Source organism: Trichomycterus rosablanca, chromosome 16 (assembly GCF_030014385.1).
Source record: "Trichomycterus rosablanca isolate fTriRos1 chromosome 16, fTriRos1.hap1, whole genome shotgun sequence".
Classification (NCBI taxonomy): domain Eukaryota; kingdom Metazoa; phylum Chordata; class Actinopteri; order Siluriformes; family Trichomycteridae; genus Trichomycterus; species Trichomycterus rosablanca.
The window spans coordinates 3,340,253-3,356,652 of NC_086003.1; the positions used below are offsets into that span (position 1 = coordinate 3,340,253).

Sequence of the window (16,400 nt, forward strand, 5' to 3'; positions counted from 1 at the left end):
TTTCTATCTTTATTTCTGTAGACTGTTGGTGTAATTATTTCTAATATTCAACCGGGTTGGACTGAGATCTGAGTGAAGCCTGGGCGAGTCGGAGCATCATTTCTGCATCGTTGCTGGTTCATCTGAGATGGAAGTGAGATGTCGGCGTTCTGTGGTGGTGATGCTGCTGCGTGCCAGTCTCGCATTTTTGCTGGGTGCGGTGTGCACCCACTCCGAGCGCCAGTACCTCAACGAGTGGGCAGTGGAGGTACCAGGAGGGGTACAAGCCGCCCGCACCATCGCCGACGACCTGGGCTACCGGTTAGTGCGACAGGTAGGAGGAAGGATGTCAAACATCATCTCATCATCTCACACTACCGAGTCTAAACTCACATTCATTCTGGTTTACTGGAAATAATCACGCATGGAATTCATTCACACTGCTGCTGTGTATAAACACTGAAGCTCTGCTGGGGTTTAACATGTATACAGTCCATTACTAAACCAGATCTGTGCATTATAGGCTGCTAATAACATCATTATTCACGGAGATAAAACCACTACATGAACAGATTAATGTGACTGTTGTCAGATTCTACAGGTTGATTCATTTTGTTGCGTTTCTCTTTGTGATGTTATGATCATAAAGTACAAATAGTGCTCGTTCCAAAAAGGTACAATGCTTTAATTATTTCTATTAGATAATAATCAAGAAAGAGACTTAGGGAAATCCTTCTGACCAATCCACATTCTACAGGTTCTACAGCACTTTTATTTGCAATATTTTATTTGTAAAAGTATTGGAACATCATTTTGGGACAAAAACATTTTTTAAGTATCTCTGAAAGAGAAACATTAATTATGACATGTCTATATATGTAAAATATGTTTATACTCCAAGTTAATTAAATCATAATAATAAAATAAATAAAATAAAATAAATAAAATAGACGTTGTACTGTACGTCTGTATATGTATAAATGACAAATAAAGGCATTCTATTCTATTCTAAATAAAGTAAATAAATGTTATGATAAGAATGGTATAATACTATTTAATAATAAGTAAAATAATATTAAAACAACTACAATAAGAGTGTTTTATTCACTGCTATACTTAACCCTTTATAATATCTCAAATGAAACAAATGCTTTGATCTTATTATTGTTCTGGGAGAAAACAATTATTGAAATATGCAAGTATTTTAAAGAAAAGAGGTAAAATAAAAAGAATAAAAAGAAAACAAAAATGTACACTCAAATGAACTGGTGCAGGATTTAAACACAAAAAATATATAAATCCAAATCAGTAAAATATATATATTTTTTGGTTAAATTTTATTGGTTTGTTTGTTTGTTTTTATAATGCCATGTTATTACATTTATTATATTTACGGCAGGAATCCGTGTTTTATGCTTGTTTTATTGGTCTTGTATTATGTATATGTTTTCAGTCTTATGCTATTAAGGAATTTGAGAATTATTTACGTATTTTCTTGGGTGACTATTTCTTTTAATGTATAAGGTATATATTTAGTTTGCTGTGTGTGCTGTCAACCGGCCGGGCACCTACAACAGTCAAAAGCACCTGCACAGAGATAGTGAACGATGGAGATGTGTTTGTGTTTATGTTCATTTATCAGCATTTTAAAGTCCAAAACACTTTTGTCTGATGTCATTTACGTATTTTCTAATCTTCTAATGTCAATTAATGACTAATGATTTTCGACCTTTGTCTCACTACATATTTATATTGGGGCAAACTGGAAGTCTTATATAAATGCCTAGGAGAATTTAAGAAAGTAAAATATAAAAAGTAACTCACGTTTCAATTTTGTTAAGTATTTGGGTAAAGCAGGGTAAGGTAAACCAGCTTCAGGTGCAAATAATTAAACCTCTCACACTTTTTTTCTCTTTTCTTTACAGATTGGGGCCCTGGAAAACCACTATTTATTCAAACATCACACTCATCCTAGCAGGAGTAAAAGAAGTGCAGATCACATTACTAAAAGACTGTCAGAAGATGACAGGGTAAAAATTTTTTATTACTGAACTGAACTGAACGGCCTTAAATAAATGGAGAATATAAGTCGTCATCTAAAAAATTTGACAACATACACAGAAAAATAATAGCAGTTTTAGTATTTCTTAAATACTTCTGATTTTGAGCACCAAAGTAGTTTTTGCTACTTTCCATTAACGGCACCGTCCTTATTTAAAATGTTCTACCATTTTGGTGTAAGCCTGTTTTTTACATGTTCATGTATTTAAGTTTTCTTATTTTAAATACTTCTTCATATTTCTTGTAAGGTTTCTTGGGCAGAGCAGCAGTATGAGATGACGAGGCATAAACGTGCTCCGCTCGGGCCAGGCTGTAAAGATTGCTCTGTGGATAAACTTTTTGATGATCCGATGTGGAACCAGCAGTGGTACTTGGTAAGTCCTCCTTGATTAGCTTGGATTAACTGCTTTGAGTGGTTAAATAGAGAACATATTTAGTCTCAGGTGCTTAAACCAAAACCATGGTTAAATTGTTTTAGGTTACTAATTCTGATTAAAGTGAGTCACATTAGTTACCACAGCAAAAACTTTGCACTTTTTCACCTACCTATAGCAGAAGTTCTAAGTATTTCTAACAACAAACAAACAGTGAACTGAGACAGGGATATAACTCATGTTTCTTTACAGTTCTCTATATTTACAATTTAATTTATAAGTATGTATACCAGAGCATCACGAGCATTGACATCAATATAAAAAATCATGATACAAACAAGACTACAGGGATTGACTTCCAGTCAGCTACAAAAGCATTAGTAATGTTCGGTGTTGGACAAAAGGCCTGGATCACAGTTGTGGTTTTAATATACTGTAGTTGTTAGATGGTGTAGAGATCAGAGCTATCCATTAATATGCCGTCAACAAAGTTAACCTGCCTGTGAGAATTCTAGTGCTCATTCACCTAGCCAGGTTGAGAAGCATAAACCACAAGTCCTGAGAACTTTTCATTATTCAAAAGTCTAGAATTAGAGTACTTTACACCACTTCAGCTAACATCTGCCACTGCAAATGGTGATACACTTGAAACTCATCCATAAAGCATCTGATAAAAAGGTCTTGAGCTAAAAACGACATTTCTATGAGTAAAATTCTCATTTAAAGCCAGATCTTTGTAAATAATTATCCCAAAATGTTTTGGGTTAATTCAGGTGCTTAGACATGCACAGATGTTTCTCTTGGTTACCAGTGGTTTTCTCCTTGCTACCCTTCAATTAATTATATTTGTGCCTGTTCTGTTCCTACTGTTGTTCAATAGAGTGATACAGTGTAAAAATGACTTGTAAACCTTTTCAGACTATTTCCCCCCCAAGCTTTTTGGAATTTTCTTAGATTGTAGTACTGTCCACCTAGAAGATTAAAGGTAAAAGCTTTACTATATGGGTAAGGTATGAGATGAGACAGATTTATATTTTACGAGCCTGATGAAAATGAATTCTGACTGTGTTCAGTTTGCTTACCAATTAAATTAGCTGAACCAATTAAGGATTTAAGGTGCTAATTCCTAATTGTTTCCTAAATAAATGTAATTGTTTCACAAACAGCTTGTGTTTCTACACTAGTTCCATTTTGTTCTTTTGTGTTGTTTAATGATCTGAAACAAAGGTGGGAATTCCTTTCAGTACCCCTGTAGCTGTGCACTGTATGACGTTCCTGTGCAGTGGTGCACAGAGGAAAAAAGCGGAAGAGGGTGGGAGGGAGATTGGATGACGTCCGAGGTGTTAAGGCACGATGTACTAAGGAGGAGGAGAGTCAGAGGCAAATATAGATTTTTATTAAGCAGGAACGAGAGAGAGATATATAGGATGAATAGATAACCCAGACAGATGTGGGATAAATATTCGGATGAATGGATAGATGGATTACTAAACAGATTAAAGGATGGCTGGATTAAAGGATGGATTAATGGATGGATTGATGCATAGTGTCTTGAATGCATTAGTGACTCATACATAACTTGGGTGGGTGCTAATTTCTCTGTGCAAATTACAGAGACAAAGCCAACGGAGACATGATGTGATCTGACAGATGTTAGCTACAGTGATGTGAATCGATACTATGTGGTGTGACGTGCCTCTGCATAATTGTCACCCTGAAGGATTAAACAAGTAAACAGTATATTTTGCTACACAGTTTACTTTTTTGAACACAAATATCACCCTCGTGACAAAGTAAGCAGTAAGCATGCAGCAAGGTGTAATTTTAGCAAACCATGTGCAGTATACATTTTATATTTTATTAAAAGGGTAATAAAGTGCCACCGTAGCCATTAACCAATTAAATATGACACTAATGAGATCCTTCCTGCCTTCCATTCTGAGCCTTTATGAACGATATGTTCTTTATTAAGTTAGTAACACTTTCTTACTCCCTTTGTTTAGCTCAACAGTGATGGTGACATGTTGACCTAATAGCACCTCAGCACATCCTCTTACAGAGCATTTAATTACCTGTCCTCATGCATCCTCAGGCATAGGGGGAATGGGTACTGGAAAGGTCAGCATAGAAGATATCAGTCGCTATTCACGGCAAACAAGAGGCGTTTGCTTCAGAGTGCCTAACGTAAATTCTCAAGAGCCTTTTGATGAAGGAATTCTAGGGTAGAGTCTGTGGTCCTTACAGCTATAGTCAAAAGTTTACATACAGTTGTAATTTTGCAACTTTTTATGGCATGGTCTTCTAATTCCTTGTTTGTGATAATGATCGACTACAGCTGGCCACTCTCCTGTCCCAATATACTAGTAATATATGCTAGTTTGACTGCGCCCATTGCAAAGCACATAAAACAGTGCTTTCTTCCGAATTTGTAAACAAAATTCATATTGTCACCCTAATTTTTGCATATTTGTCTCATTGTAAAAAAATATAAATACATATGGAAATCTTCTAGAATTAGAAGAGGTTTTAAAGCTATTGCTAAGGCTCAGGGACTCCAGTACACCACAGTGAAAGTCATTATCAATGGACTAATAAGTAAAAGATCGAATGTTTTGGAAGACATGAGTCCCAGTACATCTAACATACTAACAGTCAAATATGGTGGTGGTAGTGTGACGGTCTGGGGCTGCTTTGCTTCTGCAGGACCTGGACAATATCATAAATTATGAGAAAATGAAGAGGAATGTCCACCCATTAGTTTGTGACCAAAATCTCAAGCTCAGTTGGGTTATGCAGCAGGACAATGAAAGAGTAGTGGGCCAATATTCTTCCACATTGAAAAAAAAAAGACTAAATTCAATAAATGGAACGATCCTTTAAAAGCTGCACTTTGTGTTTAAGCATGTTGTATTTATCTTATATTAAAATTAGATGGAAGAGCTGAAACTGTGACAAATTAGCAAAAAATAGACCTAAAAATGTATATACAATACGAAACTAAAAATGTATATAAAATTCTGCATATTCCTAGTACTGTACAACCTACACTCTCTGATCCTTTCTTTCTTTCTTTTTTGTGTTTACATCTCACTTCCTTCAGCAAGACACACGGACATCACCGTCCCTCCCAAAGCTGGACCTGCACGTCATCCCCGTGTGGAAGAAAGGCATCACGGGTAAAGGCATCGTCATCACCGTGCTGGATGATGGCCTGGAGTGGAACCATACCGACATCTACCCTAATTACGTAAGTGCATCACCATGGCAACTCGCCACTCCACATCAACACCTAATGGCTGTTTCCATAGCGATGCCGACCCCCAGCCGAGTGAGCGATTATCTGGAGCGATATCGTGGGCCGTCACCGGCACGTGCGGAACAATCTGATGAAGCAGTTTAGTATCAGCAGAGAAGATTGATCACAGTGTAGTGTTTATGCTGAGCATGTGTGAAGCAGTGACCAAGATCAGTCATGGTCTTAGTAACGGAATTCAATTTAATGCCATCAGTGCCATCAAGGGATTTGAATATACAAATGCACTGATCTGACACTTGTATGAGATGCATTTCTGCAGGTTTCAGCAGATGAGGATTCACTTAAACATTCACTTAAACACACAACGATATGTACGAATTTGCAGGGATTTTTAGCTTCATTTTTTTTGTTCTACACAAATTTCTAGATTGAGAAAATTGCATTGTAAGATCAGTAATATCTTCAATGATTTGTTCTTTGTTATTCCACAATAGTACTATAGTTTAAAATCAATTCGTAATGACCCACTTTATACCAATAATAGAATAAATGATGTGCAGCAGAAACCTGTTTAAACCTGGGCAGTCAGAAAAGCTGCCCAAATGATTGTCATTAAAAAACACAATAAGAAAAATCTGACAAAAGAACCACAGAAAAGTCACTAATGCTTTAAATTTTTACTAAACGAAATGCTTTAATCCATGCCTCAGAAGTATATTTTAGGGACACAACAGCGACCACGCTGCAAATATAGTCCTAGCAAATATAGCCACTAAGACATAAGCAGACAAGGCCAGATTCAGAAAATACGCCGGCCCACTACCACTAAGATCTGGGGTTAGGATCCCAGCTGTTCTATTGGCCGGTTGGCATCTACACGGACATGACTGGCTATGTCTGAGTGGAGAAGGGTGAGGCAAACAGCCTATACTATAAAAGTTGCACTTAATGGTGCGCTCCCAAGCCCAGATACAATTACTACGGTCACGTCAGGAAGGGCATCCTGTGCCACATCAAATTCACAAACTAGAGTGATCCCCTGTGGCAAACCCTACAAATAAAGAAGCAGCCAATAGAAAAAAATGATTAAGCTGTCTTGATCAAGTATTTAACATAAAATCTCTTCTCCCCCAGGATCCTGAGGCCAGTTATGATTTCAACGATAATGATCCTGATCCTTTCCCCAGATACGACTCCACCAATGAGAACAAGTAAGTTACTTACCATCATTACTCTGTTTGTGACTGTATGCAGAATGGGCATCAAGCCATCTAGGATTAGGGAGCTGGTATCTAAAATTAGGGCAGAAATACAAGGATTGGCATTATTGGATGTGTTTTGACATGAGATGTTTTAAGGGCTTGCTGGGGGCCAAAAATTTGATCCAGTAAGAATGGTGGTCTGTCACAGAACCAGTGTAATGAATGAGTTTGTCTGTTCTAGCATAACAGGATTATATTTACATTCACTCATTCACTAGATTCTTTCATTCAAGGAGGACACAATCTAATCATCAAGCAGATACTGGTATTAAACAGCTGACCAGAAACCAGTGCAAGATGGTTTGAGGAATTAGTAAATGTCACCTGCCTGTTTAGCATTTCTAACCATTTGCCAGAGCATGGTAGGATGTTAATTGCATAATGTAGTCTGGAATCTGTCTGGAAGCATCTACACTGGGTATGTTTCCGCAGTATTTATTTTCGGTCATTGTACTGTCACATTTTCGGCATTTCACAGAAGCCTTTATCCAAAGCGATTTACAATACAGTTACAGTATACAGTCTGAGCAATTGAGGGTTAAGGGCCTTGTTCAAGGGCCCAATAGCAGCAACCTGGCAGTGATGGGGCTTAAACCAGCACCCTTCTAAATACCAGTCCAACACCTTAACCACTAGGCTACAGGTACTTGAACTAAATCCTCTCAAGCTTTTTTTTGGTAATTGCCTAATTAAAAGCGTAGTGGCCCAGTTAAATAAATCATGAATTTTATAGCACTATATAGAACTGAGCACTCTATGGAACTCTATGGAACTGCTCTCTCATCTGTCACCTGTCTGTTCAGAATGGGAATATGGATTTTATTTTATTTAAGGGAGTGTGTAGCATTAACAAATCTGGGCCAATTCTCTATAGCTATACACAGGTTAAAAGAACCTTGACACTTGTGAATTTGCTATGAACATGGAAAGGCAAACAACAGGCTAAGTGTATTGTGTGTTGCTAGGAAACTGGACAATGACGCCAAGCATAAGCTAGATCGGTGGTTATCAATCTTTTAATTCTATCGCTGCACGACCCTGGTAAAATGCGACAGTAAAATTGCTCATCCAAACCCGGAAAATGGCACAACCAATTATGATAAAGAGCCTTAGGCATTTAAGAGCTTACATATACTGAACAGTGCAGTTGGCGCTCTCTTTTAGGTGCTTTTAGCTAATCTAACATCTTGCAAATGCTGACTTTTACGTCCATTGAGGAAGCATGTGTGAGCCCTTACTCTCCCAGACTGCTATCTGTCATTAGATTTATATATATGCTAACCTAAAGACACATTACACAAGATACATCACAGTAACAAGACTTTCAGTTTAATCTATCATGCAAAGCTCATATTCTGATAAATTAATTATAAATCTATTAGCATGTTCGACACAATTTCTGTGATTTTTCTGGTATTATGAAGCTATTTAAACACCCAGAATAATTCTGCCGGTGTGACCTGATGTTCGTTAAGCCGCTGTGCAATTAGTACCCGACACTGGTGGTAGAAAAAATTGGAAAACATTTATTATTCTACCATCACAGCTGCTTTCAGCTTCCACCCACACATGCACTCGTGTGACTCATCCTGTGCTAGCTAGCTCTAACACACATCCTCTTACCCACCCATGTCATATCTCTCTACTGTCAATAGACTCTTTCTACCTGACTATAATTGGGTGTACAGTGCAGAATTAGTCAACAGTCCATTATGCACACAAGAGTTCACATGAATCGAAAAGCAAACCAGAGATACGACAAAGAGAAAAGACCGAATGATTAGTAATTAACTGTGAACAAGCCTACATTAGCATGACTTTGCTAACTGCCTCCTACACATGGCATCATGTTAATAAATGTTGGTAAATGGAACCTATTGCAGTTCCATAGAGTGCTATAAAATCAGTCTGATTTATTTAACTGGGCCACTACGCCTTCAATTAGGCAATTACGAAAAAAATAAGCTTGAAATGGTCCTGATTTCTGTCCCATTAAACTGCTGTGATAGGAGCTAAAACAGGCAGTTTATATTCAGACCTCTGGTTCATTCACAGCTACTAATCTTCAGTTATCAGAACCGTTTAACCACAGATCTGCTGATAAATGTGACACAGTCATTTGAGTTTGAGAAAGTAATCATGAGTGATACTGGTGTTGCATAACCATTTCCCAAAATATATAAATGACAATGTGAAAACTGTTTTGTGCTTCTTAATATTCTTCTTTTCTTGTTCTATATTTTAGGATCTGAAACATTAGCATGACATTTATACATATATACACTCACTGAGCACTTTGATAATCGGGGTACTGGGGGGTGACAGAGTGTTTAGAGGAACAGATGGGCTACAGTTAGTAATTATATAGCCAGAAAGTTTATCTGTATGGTGGATGTAGCTTATAAAATGATCAATGAATTAGCTTGATTAGTGGATTTACAGAATGGATGAAGCTCTGTGATGTTCAGTATTTTATAATCAATATTGGAAAACTCTTTGTCATTGTTAGTTACAGTAAATGTACAACAAACACAAAGAATCAATAAATGTACTACCTGATATGTGCAGGTACTCTGTATCGATGGAGTCGGCTAGATTGGATTGGATTGATGGACAGATTGGATTGGATTGAATTGGATTGATGGATTGACAGATTGAATGGATGAATCTCTTTGATGTTCAGTATTTTATAATGGACACTGCCTGACACGTGTAGGTACTCTGGATGTATGGATGGATTGGGCTGGACTGGATTTGATTTGATTTGATTTGATTTACATTTACATTTTCAGCATTTAGCAGACGCTTTTATCCAAAGCAACTTACACAGTGAGCGGAACACAATGAGCAATTGAGGGTTAAGAGCCTTGCTCAGGGACCCAACAGAGGCAACTTGGTGGTGGCGGGGCTTGAACCGGCAACCTTCTGCTTACTAGTCCAGTACCTTAACCACTGAGCTATCACTGGCACTGATTTAATTTGATTGTAATGGATTGGAATAGAATGGAATGGATTGATGGATGGATTGATGGACGGACTGGATATTGGAAATGTCTTTGTTAATAGTAGAAAATGTTCAACAAAAAAAATTTGTTTACAGGTAATTAAATTGTACAGGAAAAATGTAATCAAGCCAGAGTAAAAATGAATTAGGTTAACCAAATGTTGTTCTCCTGTGCTGTGTTCTTCAGACATGGTACAAGGTGTGCAGGTGAGATTGCCATGCAGGCAGACAACAACAAATGTGGAGTCGGAGTGGCTTACAACTCCAAGGTTGGAGGTAAGAGACCAAACCCTTTTGCATTTTACAATACGTATGAAGTGTTTATACTATCTCAATGAGAATCACATGGACTAACAAAAACATAACAATAGTCGTGTTTTTTTCAACAAAATAGTATGTAAAGTTTGGAACGATTCTGATCACTTCTCTGTTTATGACCTTGAAGGAATCCGAATGCTGGACGGTATTGTGACCGACGCCATCGAGGCGAGCTCTATAGGTTTTAATCCAGAACATGTAGATATCTACAGTGCCAGCTGGGGGCCTAACGACGATGGAAAAACAGTAGAGGGACCTGGTCGGCTGGCGCAGAAAGCCTTTGAATACGGCATTCAAAAGGTAAAAGATTTATTTTTATTATTCTTTTGTACATTATGTGCAACTACAACATTAATAAAAAATTGTCTCCTCAGGGCCGGGGTGGAAAAGGCTCCATCTTTGTTTGGGCGTCGGGTAACGGGGGTCGTCAGGGTGATAACTGTGACTGTGATGGCTATACGGACAGCATTTACACCGTCTCCATCAGCAGTGCCTCGCAGCAGGGCCTCTCACCCTGGTATGCTGAGAAATGCTCGTCCACCCTTGCCACCGCCTACAGCAGCGGCGACTACACCGACCAGAGGATTGTGAGTTCTGGACACACACTACAATCAGTCCAGATTAAGAAAGCCTGTAGTTACTACATTCCAGACTACATTACACCATCACTGTAACAGGTTTAGAACATGTTATTCACTGAAACCCATTAATACAATCTGGCAACCCTGCATGCATTAAACCCTTGGTTTCTCTTGCTTTGTTGCAGACTAGTGCAGACCTTCACAACGAATGCACAGAGACCCACACTGGAACATCTGCATCTGCTCCACTAGCAGCTGGCATATTCGCCCTGGCACTAGAACAGAAGTATGTTCATGATTCCAAAGTTTAATCTTTAACCTACTTTAAACAAGCATCCCAATAAACGTTATACAGTATATAACACACATACCTGCCAAATTATGGGTTATATAGTGAACAAAGGCAGGTGAGAACATTATGATTTTAACTGCAAACACAATACTGAGCAACTCATTTATCAGTGCCATCCTCCAACATCCTGAAAAAACTACTTCCCAGTCATAACCACAATCAAATGCCACAGTATGTACAGGTACAAAAATAAATTGTGTTCAGTTTTATAAATACGAATAAGCTCTGGACTTACCAGATCTATGAATGCTGAGGTTTCACAATAATGCCAGCCAGTCTAGTCGTTCCTCAAATGCAGATGGATAAAGATCCAGAAATCCAGAGCTATAGGTCTTGGTAAAGTGTACCATTCAGAGTATGTGGCATATCACTATGATGTAGGAGTGTTGTCAGATCAAACTGATGGGCACTTATTCTGATGGACAGATATTTCAGGAAAGCACATAGAGCACATGTACATGTCAAACAACTCATCTAGGTTAACTACCTCTGCAACCAACTGCATAAGAATACTCTGTACATCCCCCTAATGGCAGGAGGGCACATGGAGCAACAAACCCTATACCTTACCTGTGATTTTACAGTAAAAGTCAAAAATATACATAAACTTATAAGGGACATCTGATACATGATTGGAACACTTCTTTAAGTAATTTAAGTAAGTTTACTTTTCTAAAAGTCTAAAAATAAAAATAGGGTTACTGAGGGTCTGGTTTCCCCTGAATCACTGGGTGCAATCAAATAACACACCACACAGGAAGCTAATCTGTCATGGAAAATACATAAGATCATTAAAATTATTCTATTGCAGAAGGTTCCATCAATTAATTTTGGGCATTGAATCAAGTTTCTTATCCCATACATGCTTCATAATCCATAATCTTGTTCTCTGAGCTTCTTTGACTTACCATTTTGTGATTGAGCAGTTGTTCCTGTTAGACTATTTCACTTCCCCAAACAACAATAACTGACAGGCTGGAAAGATGCCAGGTTAAAATGTCCCTACATATAATGTCAAGGTTGCCTTTAGAATTAGCAGTCCTGCTCCAGTACATATAATCCATACACTTTATTCCTCATGACCACACCACGGGAACCCACCAAATGATCATTTTTATCATGTTATTAATATAGAGCTGGTTCAGAATCAATACAGTACTGTTTGGCTGCTCAGAGCCCAGCGTAAATGCATGTGTCCTCATGTCTCTAGTCCTGATCTGACCTGGAGGGACCTGCAGCACTTGGTGGTGTGGACGTCCGAGTACGACCCGCTGGCAAATAACCCCGGCTGGAAGAGGAACGGCGCCGGACTCATGGTGAACAGCCGCTTTGGATTTGGTCTGCTCAACGCTAAGGCTCTGGTGGACCTGGCGGACCCCAAAGAGTGGAAGCACGTGCCTGAGAAGAAGCAGTGCATTGTGCGAGATGACAGCTTCCAGCCCAGGTAAAGTACTTTTGTTCACAGCCGTTTTTGTTCTGCAATGGTCACCATTTGATGAATTCAGTTAAAATGTAAATATTTGCATTACACTGGATGTTTGTTTTGAATAAGGTTTTATCCTATTGATCAGGTTAGTATAATGTTTGTAATGTTTCCTTGTCTCAAAATAGACAAGCAAGTCCCCACAACATTCACTTTACCCTTTACTGTAGGGGTCTAGCATTCAGATCTGTACCATTTTCTTGGTGTACACATGTACGTATTTGTCTTTGTCCACAGTATGTATAAGGATCACTGATCTTGCATATCATTTCCTCTCATCTTCCTCTCAGATGCCTTAGAATATTACAGGGCATTAACTGCTGTTTATTTAGACTTTTCCTTTTATTTGTCACGTCTACATTCGTCTACAAGCACCTTATTCTCATCCTGTTACAGGCCTCTAAAAGCAGCAGGTGAGATCAGTATTGAGATCCCCACTAAGGCATGTGCAGGCCAGTCGAATGCCATCGCCTCACTGGAGCACGTGCAGATGGAGGCCAGCATCGAGTACACCAGGAGAGGAGACCTCCACATCACACTCACCTCTCCATCAGGTAAGTCTTACTTTCATATATACACTGCATTAACATCATTTAAACAACACTGCTACAATTACTAAACACAAAGATTGTCTCTTCAGGTACTACTACAGTGTTACTGGCTGAGAGGGAGAGAGACACATCATCCAACGGCTTCAGGAACTGGGCCTTCATGTCTGTACACACCTGGGGAGAGAACCCTACTGGAACCTGGATCCTGAAGATCACTGACACTGTAAATACCAACACTTCCTCCTTTTCTATATAGAGGGTTTTTCATCTACCTGATTTAGATTCAGGTTTGTGAATAAGGAAATCTGAATGGAGGCCACTGAGTGGTCCAATGTCTGAGTGGTCCCCAAGGGGTCATTTTAAATAGGTGGGTTTTATTCTAAACTCCTGTTAATGTAGTGTTATGAAGCTAGGCTTTATCTCAATGTGAATAAAAGTGTGGAGAACTAGGTGTAACTGAAATGAGCTGGGAAGCCACTGCAACCAGATTCATGTGGTTAATTAAAATAAATTGATTAGTAGAATTATGAATGAGGATTTTGCATTTTAGCTTTTTATTGGAAACAACATACCTCTCTCTTTTACATTTTCAGCATTTAACAGCCAAATTTGACTTACAGTTCTGTGACACTGTATTGTCTAAGCAATTGAGGGTTAAGGGCTTTGCTCAAGGGCCCAACAGTGGCAACCTTGAACGGGTGACCTTTTGATTACTAACCGCTAGGCTACAATTGCTCTCTTATGTATAATAAAACAGCACAACAATAGCAAATAATGTCTTTTTTCCAATCTCCAGTCAGGGCGGATGGAGAATGAGGGGCAGATATTAAGCTGGAAGCTGATTTTACATGGAACATCTGATAAGCCGGAACACATGAAAAAGCCAAGAGTTTACACCTCTTACAATGCCGTTCAGAACGACCGCAGGGGAGTGGAACACATGGAGGACATGCTGGCGGTAAGCATTCACATTTATGATTCAATAATCTACTGTTTAGGCACTTTTATGTTTTAGCAATTCAGTGTATTACACATTTTCACACAAATAAATAAATACAATTATTGAACTGAACATGTTTGGTTACAGAGTTTGACTCTATAACATTAAATCATACATTCTCTTGTGTTTCCTTTTAGGAGGCTTCACTCCAGTCGAACAAACCTGAGAAGTCCCAACCACTACCAAAGGTTGCTGCCCTCACTCCTGCCCCTGTTTCATTCCCGGAGGAGACGCCTGCTTCATACCAGGCTGATCTCTCACCAAATATAGCACTGATACGCCTCCTCCAGGCAGCTTTTAACAGGCAGACCCCTGCCATCTATCCCCACTCAGTGGCTTCCCCTGACCGAGTGGATTCCCGGAACAGGATCGTTCCACAGAAGCTGTATGAGGCCATGGACTGGCTTAAGAAGGACACCAACCCTAAAAACAACCTATACAACGACTACACCGATGACTTCTACAGAGCTCAGGCTTACCGGCACAGAGACGACCGGCTGATGCAGGCTCTGTTTGACATGCTCGGAGAAGAACGTCAGTGATGGGAGAAGGGAAGGGAGGTTCCTAAGGAGTAGATGCAGGGGTTAAATAAATAAAGTATCAAGAATCATTAGGGTAGCAAAAAATGGAAAGGGCAGGTGAGAAAGATGAGCGTTTTAGAACCAGGCACAGAATGAGAAATATTTACAAGCTTATTATTTCTAAAGCCTGTTCGTACTTATCGGTATCTGTGTCAGTTCCATCTACTGTGCTGTGAACTTTCTAATATGAACAGGTTCTCTTTTTTTGACCAGCAGTTATCTGACAAATCATGCACTTTTTTACTCTAGGATCTGTATTGCCACATTCACTTCATTTGGGAGAGTTTAGTTTTTGTTTGTTTGTCAGTCACTGAAGAAATCCTTGTTTAAGGTCAAAGGTAAAGTCCATAGCCTGTGAAGAGTAACAGAACACTTAGCTATTGAATTAGGGACTTGTTATTTACATCTGGCTCCAGATTTAAAACTAGGCTACAGGGCATGAGTAATGAACTAGTGCATGTATAAGAAGGACTCCACCAACTGCCCCTCCATCCAACTGATGTTGGGCAAACGCCAACTCCCAGACACTAATTGGGCGACACTTTTTTGATTCCTTCTGCTGTCTGGTGCCTTTAGGGTACTTTATTACAGACCTGTTACTTGGGAATGGAGGGCTAAGCAGAGTTAAACACAGGGTGGCTCCAGTGCCTTAGAAGTTAAAAGTGATCTTAGCAGCCTTATTTGTCTTTAACTCTTTTTAAAGGTGTGTGCAGTGAAGAACAACACCAGTAAAACACACTTTTGTGGCTGCAGATATGATATCACTGGCTGCAGGTGTCTCGGAGCAAGCACATGCTTGCCTGGACACTCCCAGATACTTCTGACCATTTGAACCAGTCTGAAACGGGTTTAGTAGTATGTATCATACTTGTTGGCAAACTGAAGGTGTTAGGAAGGTTGTTAGGAAATCAGGTGATCTTTAATGAGCCAAAGCAAGTTGCCAGCTGTTTCCACTAGTTTTAATTGCCATTTCTGTTGCACTAATAGGAAATGCTTAACAAGTCACATATTGTAAATTGTATCCAGCATGGACAGGTACATCTGCAGGTTAGCATTTAAAAGGTCAACAACTGAAATGCTTGAACTCCCACATGATGAGAATGTGGCAATTGCTTATATCTGGTTGAACCGTGCTTCTGGTCCCTTCTACCTATGGCTGCTTACACCACGCTGCTTTCATTCCCACCTACTTCGGCATGTTTGGCAAATGAATATTTTCTCCAGAAATGAATAGTGTTCTATTTATTCTAAAAAAGATTATGTTGCTTTATTACCATATTCAGGACCTCTTCCCTTCAGTTGTTACGATTAATCAGTCTGCATATTAATTAGCCTTTCTTACTCATGTTAGGAAAACAATCACATGGATGTGTATAAAGGACAAGTTTAAAATGAATACTACTGAGAGAGGATAGAGATTACAATCATTATGAATTTATTATTATATTAAATAAATATAAAATATATTAAATACAAGCACCGACTTGGCTTTTAACCTTTTTAAATCTCTAGAAAAAAAAGTAGAATTTTTCCAAACGAAAAATTAAATCACATAAATTAACAAAAGCTTAATGAAAGAGTGTAAAACAAATTTTTAA

General features: G+C 38.7%; 1 protein-coding gene across 1 annotated transcript; it reads left to right on the forward strand.

The window, feature by feature from the left end:
* Positions 1-16,271, forward strand: pcsk1 (proprotein convertase subtilisin/kexin type 1). Its single transcript, XM_063011650.1, has 14 exons — positions 1-313; positions 1,905-2,009; positions 2,289-2,414; positions 5,515-5,661; positions 6,805-6,881; positions 10,124-10,212; positions 10,382-10,554; positions 10,629-10,841; positions 11,021-11,121; positions 12,398-12,631; positions 13,067-13,224; positions 13,311-13,444; positions 14,018-14,179; positions 14,359-16,271. Exons 1-14 carry the CDS (start codon positions 128-130, stop codon positions 14,761-14,763), a joined length of 2,310 nt encoding a protein of 769 aa, XP_062867720.1. The 5' UTR covers positions 1-127; the 3' UTR covers positions 14,764-16,271.
* The last annotated feature ends 129 nt before the right edge of the window (positions 16,272-16,400 follow it).